Source organism: Manihot esculenta, chromosome 3 (genome assembly GCF_001659605.2).
Source record: "Manihot esculenta cultivar AM560-2 chromosome 3, M.esculenta_v8, whole genome shotgun sequence".
In the NCBI taxonomy this organism is placed as follows: Eukaryota; Viridiplantae; Streptophyta; class Magnoliopsida; order Malpighiales; family Euphorbiaceae; genus Manihot; species Manihot esculenta.
The window spans coordinates 14,454,740-14,470,482 of NC_035163.2; the positions used below are offsets into that span (position 1 = coordinate 14,454,740).

General features: G+C 36.3%; 1 protein-coding gene across 9 annotated transcripts; it reads left to right on the forward strand.

Moving 5' to 3' along the window:
- Positions 1-8,957: 8,957 nt before the first annotated feature.
- Positions 8,958-14,392, forward strand: LOC110612068 (pentatricopeptide repeat-containing protein At3g26540). 9 transcript variants are annotated; one of them, XR_006350147.1, is made up of 3 exons: positions 8,958-11,562; positions 11,641-11,720; positions 12,670-14,392. XR_006350147.1 is itself a non-coding variant. In XM_043954627.1 (2 exons), the coding sequence occupies exon 1, from the start codon at positions 9,026-9,028 to the stop codon at positions 11,093-11,095; it is 2,070 nt and encodes a 689-aa protein (XP_043810562.1). In that variant the 5' UTR covers positions 8,958-9,025; the 3' UTR covers positions 11,096-11,140; positions 11,641-13,266. The 9 variants fall into 9 exon arrangements, 1 of the variants encoding a protein (XP_043810562.1); XR_006350150.1 differs by having other exon boundaries at positions 8,958-11,199; XR_006350151.1 differs by having other exon boundaries at positions 8,958-11,199; positions 13,353-14,392.
- Positions 14,393-15,743: the final 1,351 nt, after the last annotated feature.

The window sequence follows — 15,743 nt, forward strand, 5'->3', positions numbered from 1 at the left end:
CCTTGCCTTCTCACATTTCAATGTAACCCCTGCCATCTGAATGGCTCTACTCTCACTGGCTCCCAACTCATCAGTTATCATCTTGACCGTTCTAAGATACTCAACAGGGTCATCACCTGTCTCAAATTTGGGAACATCCAACCTCAAATAGTCTGTCATCTGCACCATACTTCCTCCAGGTGAACTAGGCTTAGGTAGTTGGACAACTGGGGCTACTGGTTCCACTGGTGGTGGAGGAGGTGCAACTTGTCCTGGGTTAGGGTTTACTGACCCTGGGTAACAAAAGAAGGGTGGGAACATGGGATACTGTGGATATGACGGGTAAAAGGAAGGATAGGGCATAAAGGTGGGATATGGGTTATACCTAGGAAAATCCGATGTACCCCTCCTCAAGTACTCTGCCCCCCACGGGTAGGGTGGATACTGAGATGGAACAAATCTCAAGGCCTGAGTGCCTCCTTGGGACTCACCCATATCTCCTCCTAACCTGCTCATGCCAAAGCTACCATCTCTGCTCTGCTCATCCTCTTCTATTTCTCTCATAAACCCTGACATGCCACTCTGAACAACTCCCCTTCTACTCTCATCAACAGACCTTCTAGGGTCCCTTGATGTACCTTCTCTGCTTAAGCTATCTGATGTTGCCCTTTGCAGAACAGGGAGATGAGCATCCATGTCCTCATTCTCCAACGGAGCTCCAGTTAATCTAGCAGATCAACCAGTTCCTCTCATCCTGCCTCTGAAAAGCACAACATCACACACACAAATATCAGCAAATGATCCGTGTGAGAACACATGAATCTGCAGCACATATCAAACAGATCAATAATGCACATGCAACTCATCATGGCATTTCACAGCAGCATGCAAGACAGGACTCCACATCCTATCCTAGTGGACATGATTTTTACCTATTGTGCTTCCCCTCCTATACAAGACAACACCTCTTTTCGATGTGGGATATCTCTAGCCCTTGAACAAAGATGCTCAACACACCGTACTCTTGAGGCCCTACGCTCTGATACCAATCTGTAACGACCCGGAAACCGGTACTCCTCAGTAACGGTCCGACCCATCACTGGCACTAGGGTCCAGATCGGCTTAAGGCCGCTGAGACCCGTAGTCAGCCAACTATACTCTCTGTGTACCTGATAAATCCCATACATGATACAAAGATACTCAACAATCCTGTAAAACTCTGTAGGCTTAACTACTGCTACTCAGATATGTCAATCTGCAATGGCCCTCAAGGCCTATACCAGGGACTACTATCTGCTGTGGGTCAAGGGATTGAAACCCTTTGAAGCTGTAACTCAATCCACTGGTATCATGTCAAAGCCATACATTAAGCCTAATACACACATTTCTCATCAAGAAACGTAAAACAGGATTCATGTACAAGGGATTGATCATACATCACACTATAGTCACGACACTAGGGAAAGCACAAGTCTATCCAGTATATGACAGTACATATCCATACATTACATTATGACGAAGCTTTTAATTACATCATGTCCACTATGCTATTACAACATACATCCATACATAACTTTCCTCTGTACTCTTGCTGACTTTGACTTCCCATAGCTATCTCAGAACCTGCAAAACTGGGGTTAAGGGAGTGGGATGAGCTCTATAGCCCAGTGAGGAGGAACAATAAAAAACAGTTCATTAATTACATGCTCTCATGAAATGCATCACATCACAAACATATCATCTCAAAGATGAATTTGTCACCAATAGCCCTCAACTACATGTTATAATATGACCAACTGTGCCAAGGAGACTATGTCATCACCTGGTTTACACTTATCTCTGCTCTGATATCATAACATGACCAACTGTGCCAAGGAGACTATGTCATCACCTGGTCTACACTTAACTCTGCTCTGACTATAGTACCAGGAGCGACCTGGCCTATCCAGGGGCGACCTGGTATGGCTACCACAAGCCATAACTCTGTATCTGCTCTCTATCAAGGGCTACGGATCATCCAACATTCATCCATACAAATATCATCTTATGCAATGCATCATATTCGTGAATTCTAATGCAACACAACCTAATACATAACATGGCAGTTTATGATGCATGGATCATGCTAGAAGTGTGTCATTTCTCAAGATAAAGTATTAAGTTTAGTTCCACTCACCTGTAGCCTCTGCTTGGCTAACTCTAGGCTACCTCTCACTCTAACGCAGCTACTACTGCTAACCACCTCGGTTCCTCGGGTCCAATCCTACAATGGAGGACGCAAATGAGGCACCAAACATACTCTATACAACTAATAAACAGCTCCCCAAAACCCCCTCTCGAATACCTCAAAACATGCATGCAAAACAAGCAAAAGAAGGCTGGACAGGACACTTTCGGCGGCAGGTTCGGCGGCCGAATGTCCTCTCCAGAGCCGAAACTCAAGCACCTTCGGCGGCCGAATCTCTACTTTCGGCTGCCGAACCCTTTCGGGGGCAAGGTTCGGGGGCTGAAACTCACTCCAGAGACGAAAGTCTCTAACCTTCGGCGGCACCTTCGGCGGTCGAATCCACCTTCCAGAGCCGAACCTCAAAACCTCTCGGGGGCAAGCTGTGGCAGCCAAAGCCACCATCCAAGGGGTTCGGCGGCCGAATGCTCCTTTGGCTGCTGAACCTGAGTTCATCCAGAACTCAGCCCCGACGGCATCCTCCCTCCTTACCCTTCCAGAGACCTTTGACATCCTCGAATTCCACCGGACGGTAGGAATTCCGATATCTGAATCCAGCCGGGTATTACAACTGGATAATTCCTGTGGTCTCATTCATAACCTCACCTCTTCAGCTTTTGGGTTTGCTTTTGACTCGTCCTCTTGTCTTCCCTCAGGGCCTGGACCGCATCATTAAGTCTTATATATATTTTTAGCTTTATCCATCAGTTATTGATAGGTAGCTGTGAGATTCTTGATCAATAAATCCATAAATTTGATGTTGCGAGTTTCCTTTTTTAGTGCCTCGCATGCTATTTCATGATTTAGTTCTTCTACCTGTATCGCGTCAGCATTGAAACATGAAATGAAACTCCTTAAAAACTCACCTTCTCCTTGGCGGATCTTTCATAAGTCAGAGGAGAGTTTTTTAGGAGGAATATAAGTGATAAATCCATAATTAAACAACATAGCAAATTGAGTAAAGCTTTGAATAGAACCTAGGCTTAGATATTGGTACTATTTCTGAACCAAACCTGTGAGTGTGGATGGAAACACTCGGAATAGCACAAAGTCATTGACGTCTTGAATCTGCATCACTGTTCTGAAGATCGCCAGGTGACTTTTGGGATCTACTATTCCATCATACTTGTCCAAGCTTGGTAGCTTGAACTTGATAGGGAAGGTTTCTGCTAGGATCTCCTCCCACTAGGGCGAGACCTCATATAGGCCGTAGTCTTCCTCTTGCTCCTTTTGATACCTTTGCACGGCATGGACTAGGTTCCAGTTGACCTTTTTTGGAGCCTCGTCCGATGACTTCTCATCCTCCAGCTTGGCCTTCCTTCTGGATTGCATTTGGATTGCTTCCATTTGATTCTTTGGGGTCTCGATCAAAGCCTCCTCCCTTATTCTAAAAGCCATAAATGAGGCCTCCTCCCGAGCCTTATACTGCTCGAGAGTTGCATTTAGTTTTCTAATATATTGGAGCATTTGCTCGTTATTCAAATTGTTGAGGTCTGCCTCATTGACCATAGAGGGTGTGTTTTGTCCACTGTCGAGGGTGGAAGTAATGATGACTCCTTTGTTAGTAGAAGATTTAGCAGCATATCAGCAGCTCGTGAATTGCTAGCCATTTAGAGAATAGGAGAAAAAAAGTGTCTTTTTAAAAGAAAGTGAATAAAAGACTGGTTTTAATTCAAGTGAACATGAAGAATTCAATAGATATTCTCGACAACGGAATCAAATGATATGGCTGAAAACATAGCTGAACTGCAATTGGTCAATCTGAAAAAGATAAAGAGTGAGGTGGTTAGCGCTATTGTAATACCCGGCTAAACTCCGGTATCGGAATTCCTACCGTCCGGTGGAATCTCGGGTGTCGGAGACCTCTAGAAGGGGTAAAACCATGTTTTTATAAAATGTTTTAATGTGTTTTATGTTTTTAAACTAGAAAGAAAATGAGTTTTTGCATGAAAATAACCTTGGAGGAAAACTCAGGTTCGGCCGCCGAACATGCATGCCCTTCGGGAGTGCTTTAGGCCCCCGAAAGCATAAGTGAGGGAAGTCTAGGTTCGGCCGCCGAACATGGCATGCATGCGGAGGCACGTTCGGCCCCCGAATGTGGCCTGGCCAGCCACCTATAAAGGGGTCCCTTAGCCGAAACGGGTGAGCTTTTCTCCCCATTTTCGGCCAAGGTGAGCTCTCCGCCGTCCCTCGCCGATTTTGAATTTCTTCCTTCCATTCTTCATGATTTTTATGAGTTTACAACTTTGTTTTGAAGATTTTTGAGCATAAAGCAAGTTTTGAAGCTTGGAAGACTCAGGAGCCCTCTCCCTCCGTTCTCCAAGTTTAGGTCGCCTCCCCTCTCGATCTTCAAGAGGTAAGGGTCGATCTTGAACTCTTTTTATGTTTTAAGTAAGTTTTAAGTTGATTCATAGGGTAGAAATGCATGTTTAGGTTAGATGAGCATGGTTAGGTTTTATGTGAAGTTGTGGACAATGTGAGTTGATGTGTTGTTTGCTATGTGTTGTAGTTGGGGTTTAGGATAGTTTGAAGCCCCTAGGAGCTGATGTATGTTTCTATGCATGTTTTGGTTGAGTTATATACATGATTGAAGGTTTTGGGAGGCAAATGTGCATAAGAGCCAAGTTTCTGCCCTTTTAGCAGAAACCAGGTTCGGCAGCCGAAGGAGTTTCGGCCGCCAAACCTGCTTGGGAGGCAAGCCTTTCGGCTGCCGAAGCATGCCCCCGAAAATGGACTTTCGTCTCTGGAGGGCACTTTCGGCCGCCGAAGGTGCCGCCGAACCTGCCTGACTTTCGGCTCTGGAGGGACTTTCGGCCGCCGAACCTGCCGCCGAAAGTGCCCTGTTCAGCCTTCCTTTGCATGTTTTGCATGACTGTTTTGAGGTGTTTTAGGGGGTGTTTGGAGGATGTTTTTAGAGTCATGTTCTAGTATGTTGGTCCCTCATTTGAGTCCACCTATGTAGGTTCGGACCCAAGGAACCGAGGACCCCAGCAGTGAGTCAGCTGCTTCAGTCGTTGTCAGAGCTAGCTGAGGTGAGTAGAATAAACCTTTATGTTTTAAAGCAAATAAATTGTAAAGTTTGAGCATGTTCATGCATCATGAATGCCATGTGATATCCTAGGTTGTTTCCATTAGAATTCACGAATATGCTGCATTGCATAATTCTATGATGGATGTGGATGGATGTTGGATGATCCTTAGTCCTCGATATGATGCGATGTGATATGATACGGTATGGTATGATATGGAAGTCCGGTTGACCCATTCTACGTCCCGGCACTATGTAAGAGAAAGACCGGTTGACCCATTCTACGTCCCGGCATCTTGGAATGTTATGTTATGTTATGTTTAAGAGAAAGACCGGTTGACCCATTCTACGTCCCGGCACTTTGGAATGTAGAGGACTATAGGTGACAACACCATCCTTGATGTGATTTACCTGTGATGTGATGCATTCCATGATAGCATGTATTTTAAATGTTTTAGTATTTTGCTCACTGGGCTCTAGTAGCTCACCCCTTTCCCTAATCCCCCAGGGTTGCAGGTACGGGCTAGACAGAGAAGTCAAGATGGATGAAGTCATGTGTATGTAATAGATAGAATGTGGACATGATAAATTGTAAAATGATGTAATGTTGCGAATAGTTATGTCATGTAATGTTGAGATTGAGATTGAGGTTTAGAAATTGTGCTTGACCGAGTTTGTATAGTAATCCCTTTTGTAAACATGATCTATGTTATATGATGTTTATGTTCCACCAAACTTGTGTATGATGAGATGCCCCATTGGAGCATTTGTTGAGAGCTCCAGTGTGGGGTTTATGTTTATGTTTATGTATATGTTTATGGGCATGCACAGGTTGAGCTTGGTAAAAGAAAAGTTCAAATTTTTATGTATGTTGTTGATCATGTACGGGATTAATCCGGTTTATAGGATGCATGTCAGGCTTGCTACGGGTCCCGGCGGCCTTATGTCGATCTGGATCCTAGCGCCGGTAGCGGTCCGATTTTCGGATCGTTACAGCTATGGACAGTCACTTCGATACTTAAGTCAGTAAACTGATAGAATGTGTGAATATAATGAATTACTTTAAACTCAAAATGAGTGTGGAATAATGCATACTTGATCTCTGTGCACATTAGTTTTTATACTATAAGAAGGTGGAATTAGTTATCAAATCTCCTGTAAATCTGACTGGTATCGACTAGTGGATAAGGGATCCCACGATTATAAATGTAGTGGGGATCTATAGGATTATATCCATTAACGGTAATTTTCTATGAAATCTCGACCTGCTCAGGAAAGGGCACTTTTGGTAATGCACCGAGTATTACGGTGTCCTAGTCTTCCTTGAGTGAGACCTCTGTGACAACGTGTTAGCTTATTAGACCCTTGTTATGTGGTCCTATCTTATGGTAACAACTCATGATTTATTTTGGGCGATTATTATATCATATATATATTGTTGTTAGTAGACCCTTAAATATAAGTTATATATTTTTTAATTACTAAAATATCTCTCTAAATGGAAAATAATGTTTTTAATAAAAAGTTATTTTTATTTATTATTTTAATAATAAAGAAATTGAAAAGTTACTATTTTAATTTTGAAAATGGATGAACTTGTAAATTTTATCTATTATTTATTTATTTATTATCATAGTAAATAATTTTAATTTTTAAAATATAAATAAAATTATAATAGTAAATAATTTTAATTTTTAAAATATAAAAATTAATATTTTGTAAGTATACAATTTTATACATATAAAAAATCAATTTAAACAAATACTAACTATAATTTATAAGTGTAAAAATCAATTTTTAATTTTTAATTTTAAACAAATACGAACTATAATTTATGTGTAAAAATCAATTTTTAATTTTTAATTAAGTATAAAATTTTTTATACTTATAAAAATCAATTTACAAATTTATAAAATTTGTAAGTATACTTATAAAAATTAAATACAAATATGTAAGTATAATCGGTATAGGTTTACAAAAATTAATTACAGATTTAAAAAAAAATTATACTTCCAGAATCTAAATTTATATTAAAAATTAAAAATATTTAAAGTTTACTAATCTTTAAATTTTAAAATATTAATCTCTCAATTTTTTATTACTAAAATAATAAATAAAAGTAATTTTTTATTAAAAATAATATTTATCACTTACATGATATTTTAGTTATTAAAAAATATATAACTTTTAATTAATAATCAATTAAGAGTACTATATATATATTTTTAATCAAAAAATCATTTTATTAGACAAAATTAAATTTAAAAACTAATTTATTATCGAAAGTTATTGAAAAATTACTTTATAAGTTTTATCCGATCTCAAAGAGATTTTTGTAAATTATCCTTTAAAAAATATTAAAATATTAGTAAAAGTTTTTAACAATTATTAATTAATTCTCCTTATATTAAAAATATTAGGTCAAACATATAATTTTTAAAATAAACACGTAATTAATTAATAAATTTTTTAAAATAATAAATTATTTTAATGTATTTTAATAAGAAATTAAATAATATTCTCACTATTTTATAATTTTTATTTAATTTTTTAATTATATTAAAATTATTATTTATTATTTTTATATTATAATAAATATATAAATTAACTATTATAATCCTATTTAATTTTATTTATTTTTAAAAAATTTCTCAAAATTTTTAATATTTAATAAAATTTAATATTTTATTGTGAGTGTAATTAAAAATTAATAAAAAATTATCTTAAAAAAATGAATAAAAATTATGAAATGTAGAAAGTAATTTTCATTTTTAACGGATTTTGTACACCATGAATCCAATAAATATTGAGATTCATACCTATATTTTTAAAATTGAACACTTAAATCCCTTTATAATCTATCTATTCAAATTAGAATTTTAGCATAATTAATAGATTAGTCTTTATATTTTTTAAAAAATATACTTAAATCTTTCTATAATCAGTATATTATCATATATTAAATCCATTTATAATTCATCTATTCAAATTAGAATTTTAGCATAATTAATAGATTAGTCTCTATATTTTTTAAAAAATATACTTAAATCTCTCTATAATCAGTCTGTTATCATCTATTATAATTTAAAACCTTTAATTTTTTATTTTTTATTTGAAAAAACACTTGTCTTATTAAATTTTATTTATAATATCTCATTTAACTAATTTTTAATACTTTTTATTTTTCAATTTCTATTCATTAAAATACTTTAATATTTATAACTTTAAATTTTTTAAAAATACTAATAATTTCAGCCATTTTTAGTGGTATTAAATAACCTTTAAGTAGGTTATAAATTTTTATAAAAAAATATTTTAGGAAAAAATTAAATATTTAGAAGAATTTTTATTATCTATTAACTTTGAACTAATATTTATAATGGATGAAATAATTATAATTTTAGATTAAAAAAATTTAATTTTAAAAATATAATGATAGTTATGTTAAAATTTAAAAATTAAAATATAGTTACATAATATAAAATTTTAAGTATTTATGAAAATATTTTAAATATTTAGAATATATATATTTTTTTATCGATTGACTAATGTAATTATAAATAAAAAAATTTTTAATTTGAATAATGAATTATATTATTATATAAATATTTAAGTGTTGGATTTTAAAAATATAAAAAATAAATTCATTAATTAACTAAAATATAATTTATCTCATTTTTATAAAAACCCTCTTAAATCCTAAATGTGTCATGTTGGACTGGATTTAGCAAAGTATTTCCCGCTCTTAATATTAATTGTGGTATTATAGTGTAAATGTTTTTCTGCGCATAGATATGAGCGCAGCTTCAGTGCTGAATCGTCTTCTCTGCAACAAATCCTTCAACTCCCAAACCCAACCCACAAGTGCGAAAGCCTTAACTAACACCATCCTTAACCTCCTCAAATCCAATCACCTCCGCAAAGCTGTTTCTGTTCTCTTTGCATCCCCTTTCCCTGTTCCTTATTCCTTGTACGCTCGACTATTCCAGCTTTGCTCTTCAACTCTTGCAATTGTGGAGGCTCGAAAAGTCGAATCACATTTGGTTACATTCTCTCCAACTCCACCAGTCTTTCTCTTGAATCGGGCCATTGAGACTTATGGAAAATGTGGGTGTTTGGAGGATGCAAAAGAATTGTTCGACGAAATGCCTCAAAGAGATGGTGGATCTTGGAATGCAATCGTTAAAGCTTTCACACAATGCGGGAGCGCAGAGGAAGCTTTGTATTTGTTTAAGGATATGCATAAGGAAGGAGTTCTTGCAAATGAGATTACATTTGCCAGCGTTCTGGGGTCGTGTGGTGATGTTTTGGCGCTTTCTCTATCTAGGCAAGTTCATGGGCTTATTATGAAATATGGGTTTTGTTGGAATGTCGTTTTGGGAAGTGCGCTCGTTGATGTGTACGGCAAGTGTAAGGCTATGAGGGAAGCGAGGTTGATGTTTGACGAGATTGAGAATTCTAATGATGTTACTTGGAATGTAATAGTTAGGCGCTATCTCGAGGCAGACAATGACAGGGAGGCGGTGATTATGTTCTTTAAGATGTTCCAAACAGATGTTAGACCGCTAAATTTTACCTTTTCTAACGCCCTTCTTGCATGTTCAGCTATGCATGCGCTCAAGGAGGGGATGCAGATTCATGGAGTCGCAATTAAGATTAACTTTGACGAAAATGAGACGGTTTCAAGTTCTCTCAGTAACATGTATGCGAAGTGTGGGAGAATAGAGAGCGCTCGCATGGTTTTTGACCAACCTGGTGCAAAAGATTTGATATCTTGGACCTCAATGATATCAGTTTACGCAATGAGTGGGAAAACAAGGGAGGCTAGGGAACTTTTTGAAGAGATGCCTGAAAGGAGTGTTATCTCATGGAATGCTATGTTGGCCGGGTACACTCGTTCTCTCCAGTGGCAAGAGGCCTTAGATTTGGTTCGTTTAATGCGCAGGACAACTAAAGACATTGACCATGTCACCCTAGGATTACTGTTGAATGTTTGTGCTGGTCTTCTAGATCTTGAAATTGGAAAACTGGTTCATGGGTTCATATATCGACGTGGTTACAGTTCCAACCTGCTTGTTGGCAACGCCCTTCTTGACATGTACGGAAAATGTGGGAACTTGAAAAGTGCTAGAGTTTGGTTTTACCAAATGAGTCAATCACGGGATAACATTTCTTGGAATGCTTTGTTGACCAGCTATGCCCGTCATCACCAGAGTGAACAAGTTATGATGATTTTTGGGCAGATGCAGTGGGAGACAAGACCCAGTATATTTACTTTTGCAACTCTTTTAGCAGCTTGTGCAAATGTTTCTGCACTTGGTCAAGGAAAACAAATACATGGATTCATGATTAGAAATGGATATAACATAGATATTGTAATCAGAGGAGCTCTAGTTGACATGTACTCTAAATGTCGTTGTATTCCTTATGCTCTTGCAGTCTTTAGAGAGGCAGCTTCCAGGGATGTGGTTCTCTGGAACTCCATAATTTTGGGATGCTGTCACAATGGAAGAGGCGAAGAGGGCCTTAAATTGTTTGAGTTAATGGTGGAGAAAGGGAATAAACCAGACCATGTTTCCTTTCAAGGTGTCTTGCTTGCTTGTATGAGTGAAGGTCATATTGATTTGGCCACACAGTATTTTAATTCAATGAGCAATGAATATTATATTATACCACGGGTGGAGCACTATGAGTGTATGATTGAACTCTTAAGTAGGTATGGATGCATGAATGAGCTTGAGGATTTTGTTAAGGGGATGCCATTTGATCCCACTGTGCCCATGCTGACAAGAGTTTTGGATGCTTGTAAAGATCATGGATGCTCCAGATTGGGAAAATGGGTTGCTAAACAGCTTAACAAATGAATCCCTTTACCCTGTCCATTTTGAAGTCAGAGATGGACAACCTAGGTGAGTTATGGTCACCAAATTAAAGATAATGGAATCTTGGTTTGCGGTTGCAGCTACAGGTAACCAACTTCAAGTTCTCTTGTCACAAGTGGATTTAGCATGAGGGACCACCGCATAGTGTTAAAGTTGGGGTTATAGGCTCACCTAGAAGTTGTCATAATGACTACTAGCATCTCACCTGCCATAACTGAAGATAGATTTTTATTGTACTTTTTGTATTTTGGAATTGGTTAAAGGTAGCATCTAGTATAATTTCATATGAGAATGAACTTAATTATTGTTAGATCAATATTTATATTAAGATTCGTTTAGAGTTAATTAAAAGTGCATACAATGAATGTACAAATTTACATGCAAATATTTAGTATGATGGTTATCAAGCTCACCTCATATGAGGTCAAGCTTTTCATAGTCCATCCAAGGTACTATTTTGTGCATTTATATGGTTTATACAATCTATAGATAGCTGCAACTTAATACTGGAAACTTTGATTTTTCAGCTTCATGTAATTGAGGACCTGCCAATGCTGCAGTATCAAATCCTTGAGACTTGGAATTCAATATATTTGTCCATGAACAGGTTAGCTACACACTGTTTAACTTCCATCTCAGTTTAATAAGTGTGCTCTATTTTACTTGAAACTGTAAATCAGTTGCAGTGATGGCTCCTTGAATATATGTTTGGCAGCGTCACACAACTTCAACAATTATAGGGATCTCGAATTTTAGTATTGGCAACAATATTATGTTCTCAGCCTCATTCATAAGATAATGCTATATAGGATTGTTGAAATTCAACAGAGGTAGAGGGATGATTATACGGCAACTTAAGATTGACTTACTCTTAATGAACACCAAAAGTTAGTAATTGTCAAGTCTTTTAAACATCTCACTTTTAGGCTATGCTAGTTTACTCTCTATGTTGGAAGTGGGGGTGAATAGAAGTTAATTTAAATCAAATTAACCGACTGAATTGAACCTATTTAGAAATTCGGCTTGGTTTATAAGTAATTTCGGCTAATTTTTAAATAAATTTTTTACTTTGGTTCTCAAAAAAAAAAAATGTTGGACCGTACTGTACTGAAGCTGAAGTAAGTAGAATTTGCAAAATAACATTGTTATGGATGCTTTTGTGGGAAGAGCTTATAGACGTCATAATAAGAAGTCTGCAGTTGTTGAAGCTGTTAATGAAGCTGCTGCTGAAACAGAATGTGGTTTTCCATCTAATTGATGAATTCAAGTTCAAGCAGTTGGCATCTTATCAACAAGATTTAGTTTGTTTAATTTTGTTTGTTTGTTATTATAGGCAAGATTTAGTTTGTTTACTTTTCTGTTGAGATTGATTGTTACTTTTCAATTTTCAAATTTTTAGATAAGAAGTGCTTTGAATTCAAATCTTTAATGTAAATATGAAAGTAGCTATCATTATATAAGGCATTGATTCATGGAATAAAGCATTCAAAAAATTATTAGCAACTCATGAGATTTGAGAACTCTCTCTAACGAGTTCTCATTTATTTTCACAATAGGTTCCTCAAGAAAGAGAAGGAACCTCAACAAGAGGAAATTAGTTTGGCGCGAGGAGGATTTTCCAGTTCATAGATCCGAGATCTTATTATTGGGCACATAACATTTTGGTAACAAGTAGTGGTCAACAAAATTTCATTCCCCAACCCAGTGAACGAGATGAAGGGTGTACGGTGCCAAGATGCACAAAGCTGGATTTCCCTTCATTTTATGATCCTGAATATTTGATAGGAATATGGATTATTCTAGAATATATAATAACAGAAAGGATAAGGTTTATTGAAGAGAGGACAGCTAGCAAAGAGAGGCAAAAATTTATATAAAGAGAGGGAGAGGAGAACGAAAAGGGGATCTCGAAGTTGAAATTTTCTCTGGATTAGAGGGGTAGAACAATCTGCATGGGGAATCTTCCTTGGGGGCTCTTGGCAGCCATTTTTATCTTTATCTTGTTAGTTCCTTGGTTATTTTATTTTCTAATATTTGTTCCTTCCATTTGAGAGTAGAAAAGACTAGAGAAAATCTGTAATTGGGCAATACTGATTGGAATAGTATTCTGCCTTTTCTTTTGTAATACAAATCTCAACTCATCCATTTCTTTCGATTATTTTACATCAAAATTAGTTCGTGACTCTATCAATATTCATTGGGGTGGATTAATCGTAGTGAGCAATTTTTTCACAATTAGCATATTGCAGAGGAAGATAAAGTTAGCCTGGCAGTCTTTCACATGACAGGAGAGATCCAATTTTGGTTTTATCGCCTGGAGCAAGAGGAGCCTTGAATGACATGAGCCCAATTCAAAGAATTTTGCAATTTGAGTTTCGAGCTCCCTTTACGCAACAATTCTTTGGGTGAGTTGATGATCTCAAATAGACGGCAGCAGTAGAAGAGTACTAGAAAAGTTTCAAGTCTTGGAGGTAGAATTGCAGAATCCCTAAAATTTGGCCATTGTGATGAATTTAAACCGCACCTTTGAGAAGAAACAACTGATTGGCCTTGAAAAACGGTTTTCAACTACCAGGACACCTTAGAGATCAACGACAAGGATAGAAGGGCAAAGCATAGTTCCCAAAGGTTCAATAATTGCAGGATCAAGTGTAACAACATTCAGTGTGGGAAATGCCTCTGCATCATTTATTAAAAGACTCAGCAGGACAGAGATGGTAGAGCGGCAGGGGTAATTATGACGAGCCTTATTTTTTCGATCATCAATGTAAAAAATTATTTGGTTGGAAATGGAGGAGTTAGAGTCGATAGATGACTTGGGGGATTGAAATCTCTTTGCATGAGATTTTTGGTTTGCAAAGCTCACCGACCATGCAGCTCAAAGTAGTTGCAGAAGAGGTTCCCTTGTTAATCATTGTTGATTCGGAAACAGCAACAAAAGTTTGGGCATTCCTATATAGAAACAAACGGGGCTGAGTGTATCAGTGGCAAATGGGGAGCAAGTCTCCAGTTTGGATATGTGTACTGCATTAACATTCTAGGTAGACCAAGAACTATTTATATCTTTTTTTGCAATGGAGAGAATGTGTAAATGTTTGAGTTAGAGATCAAAGGTAATTTATACTGACTGCACACCAACTTTGGGGGTTAACACTGATTGTATGATTTGCAATTATAAATTTCATCAGTGTCATAACTAACTGGAGCAATATTTGTTGCTAGCAGTGTCCCACAAATATATTATAAAAGTTTTCATTCAATCAATGTCAACATTGGTTCTGCTTGTTTCCTATATTCATTCTGCTTTTCCTTACTTTTGTGGGTAGAATTTGCCACAAATGCAGTTGGTTTTGGATGAGGAAGGGATTCAAGTGATTTACCCTCTTTCTTGGATTCAGTTAACTATGGAGCTTGTTCCGATTATTTGGATGTTCTCTATGCATTCACAGTTCCAACAAATATGCAGAGAAATGTCTCTTCTTGATTTCCTTTTCTTTTTTAAGATTGTTGGATGGGATGGAGAATAAGCTCAGTGGTAATGAAATTTGGCTGATCTAATGTGCTGCTGACTCCCTGCAGATTAGCAAGACGGTTGACTATTGTCTTTTTTTTTTTTTTCAATTAATCAATTGGAAAAGGATAACCTTAGTTCAAGCAAGACAATGTCCTTTATCTATATACTCACTCTTGAATCGAAAAATGCGAGCAGAAGCAAAATTGTTTAATTTGATTATATTTGTTTGGTTTGATTTATTTTAAAAAAAATAAAATAAAATAAATTATAGCAAAGTTATATACAATTTCAATTTCCTTTAAAATGGAAAATTTTAAGTTAAAAATAAATAAATTTTTTAAATTTTAAATAAGAGAATTATTAAAAAAAATTGAATTAAATTTTTATCTTAATTCTAAATGAAGAGTTAATGATTTGATTTTGGACTGTTAGATTAGGGGTGTAAACGAACCAAATTGTTGGTGAGCTATTCGAGGCTTGGCTCAATAAAAACTCGATCGGGTTCAGTTCGTGAATTATTCGAGATTCGGCTCGATAAAAGCTCGATCGGGCTCAATTCGTTTTCTAAATAAGCCGAGTTCGAGCTCACTTTTTAGGCTTGTAAACAGACTCGTGAGCAGGCTCGTGAACAAGTTTGTTTGCTAACACTAATCTCACGTCGAAAGTTGAAGAGATATGGAGAATCGTGACTTCTCCATAAAAGACAACTCTTCTATATTTTTTTTCATTAAATAAAAAAATTTAACTTAGAAGTCTCTTAATAATTTTATAATTTAAATTATATTAAGCTTATTTATAATATAATCAAGCTCAAATTCGAGTTTAAATGAACTCAAATTCAAGCTTTTTGAATGGAGTTTAAATTGACTCGTTAATGTGATAAATGAGCTTATAACGAATCGAGCTCGAATTTAATATTTATTTTATGAATCGAGTTTGAGTTTATAAATGAAACTCGAGTCGAGTTCGAACTTTTAAATTCATTTTCTAATCGAGTTTGATCTTATTAAAATTCAACACGACTCAGTTCGATTACAGCCCTATGTTAGATTCATTTATGCTTACCGTACGAGGTATCTATAAAGTGTCAATTCTACGTGCACAAATGAAAGGTAA